Source organism: Panicum virgatum, chromosome 7K, assembly GCF_016808335.1.
Source record: "Panicum virgatum strain AP13 chromosome 7K, P.virgatum_v5, whole genome shotgun sequence".
NCBI lineage: Eukaryota > Viridiplantae > Streptophyta > Magnoliopsida > Poales > Poaceae > Panicum > Panicum virgatum.
Window position 1 is genome coordinate 26,399,793 of NC_053142.1, and position 1,560 is coordinate 26,401,352.

The following is a 1,560-nucleotide window of genomic DNA, read 5'->3' on the forward strand; positions in this document are numbered from 1 at the left end:
TTAGTCGAAGACCGCCTTCGGCATCACACTAACACTGGCTCCCAGATCACATAAGGCCTTGTCAAAGTTCTGTGCCCCTATCGAACATTTGATAGTTGGGAATCCTGGATCCTTCTTTTTCTCGGGCAATTGTTGAAGTATAGCTGCACTGCATGCCTTAGTGAGCTTGATTACTTCGGTAGTTGGCAGTGGTCGCTTGTTGTTGATTATGTCCTTGATATAGCGAGCATAGGTCAGAACCTTCATTGCATCCATCAAAGGCACGTTGATGTTCACTTGTTGTATTATCTCAACAAAGCGGCTGAACTGCTCATCTGTACTTGGCTTCTTTGCCCTCATAGTGAATGGCAATACTTGAGTATCATAAAATTCATGCGGAGCCGTCTTCCCTTCATGAACCTTCTCGGGTTCCTCTTCCCGAGGTGGTTCTTCTGCCACCGGGCTTGTCTTCTTCCTGTTGACATGGTTAGGATAAGGCGAATCTTGAGTAATCTTACCTCCTCGTGTAGTTATTGCCTTAACGTTCTCCATAGCATGGGGCATGGCGGCAGCCACTTGAGCTAGTTGAGTCTCAATCATCTTGTTGAAACTTAGCTGATTCTTGATGGCAGTGGAGAATCCGTCCATCTTGGAATGGATGGTCTCCATAGATTTGTCTATAGCGGCCAACTTCTTCTGAAGGGACTCATTGATCTTTGCTTGGCCGTAGACAAGATCTCTGAAGGTAGGCTGGTTAGGATTGAAAGAATTTGAATTTCCATTACCTCCTTGGTAGTATGGGCGTCATTGATTCCACCCCTGACCTCCTTGTGGATGAAAGCCATTATTGTTGCCATTGAGGAATAATGCTTCTTCCTGGGTTTCTGGGCAATTGTCGCCCGAATGTCCAACAGTCCCGCAGACCTCATATGTCATGCGAGTTTCCAAGGTTTGAAGTGTTTGCATTTGAGCCTTATCTTGGATCTAATCCTCAAATTTCTTGAGGAGATCAATCTTCATAGCGGGCATGTCGACCTCCTTGACGGAGTGCATACCTCGCTGGCGCAGTTGGAGGCGATCATCGCTCCAACCTTGGTTGGAAACCATCTTCTCGATCAATGATGTAGCTCTTTCAATGGTCAGCGAGAAGAAAGCTCCACCCGCAGCGGCATCCACATGATCACGGGATGACTGTGTCAACCCATTGTAGAAGTTCTGTAGAATGAGCCAATTATCCATTCCGTGGTGCAGACACGCCAGAATGTACTCCTGAAGCCTCTCCCAAGCCTTAGGAATTGACTGATTTGATGCCTGCTGAAAGTTCGAAATCCGACCACGAAGAGCATTGGTTTTGCCCATCGGGAAGAACTTCGAGAGGAACGCCTTGACACATTTGTCCCAAGTATCCACAGCAGCCTTGTTAGCATAAAATCATTGCTTCGCTCTCCCTAGAAGAGAGAACGGAAACAGACAGAGCTAGATTGCATCTTGCGATACACCCTTGATAACAAAAGTACTGCAGAGCTCCAGGAACTGCTGGAGATGAGCGCTGGCATCCTCATTAGCCTTGCCACAGAAAGG

At 47.1% G+C, this 1,560-nt stretch overlaps 1 protein-coding gene across 1 annotated transcript; it reads right to left on the reverse strand.

Annotated features, from left to right (window-relative positions):
* On the reverse strand, positions 1-543 carry LOC120640059. The gene has a single exon (XM_039915952.1). It carries the CDS (start codon positions 541-543, stop codon positions 1-3), a length of 543 nt encoding a protein of 180 aa, XP_039771886.1.
* Between the last annotated feature and the right edge of the window lie 1,017 nt (positions 544-1,560).

Bases quoted from the DNA above. Each gene is read 5' to 3' on its own strand.
- LOC120640059 (XM_039915952.1), bottom strand. From the start codon at position 543: ATGCCCCATGCTATGGAGAACGTTAAGGCAATAACTACACGAGGAGGT.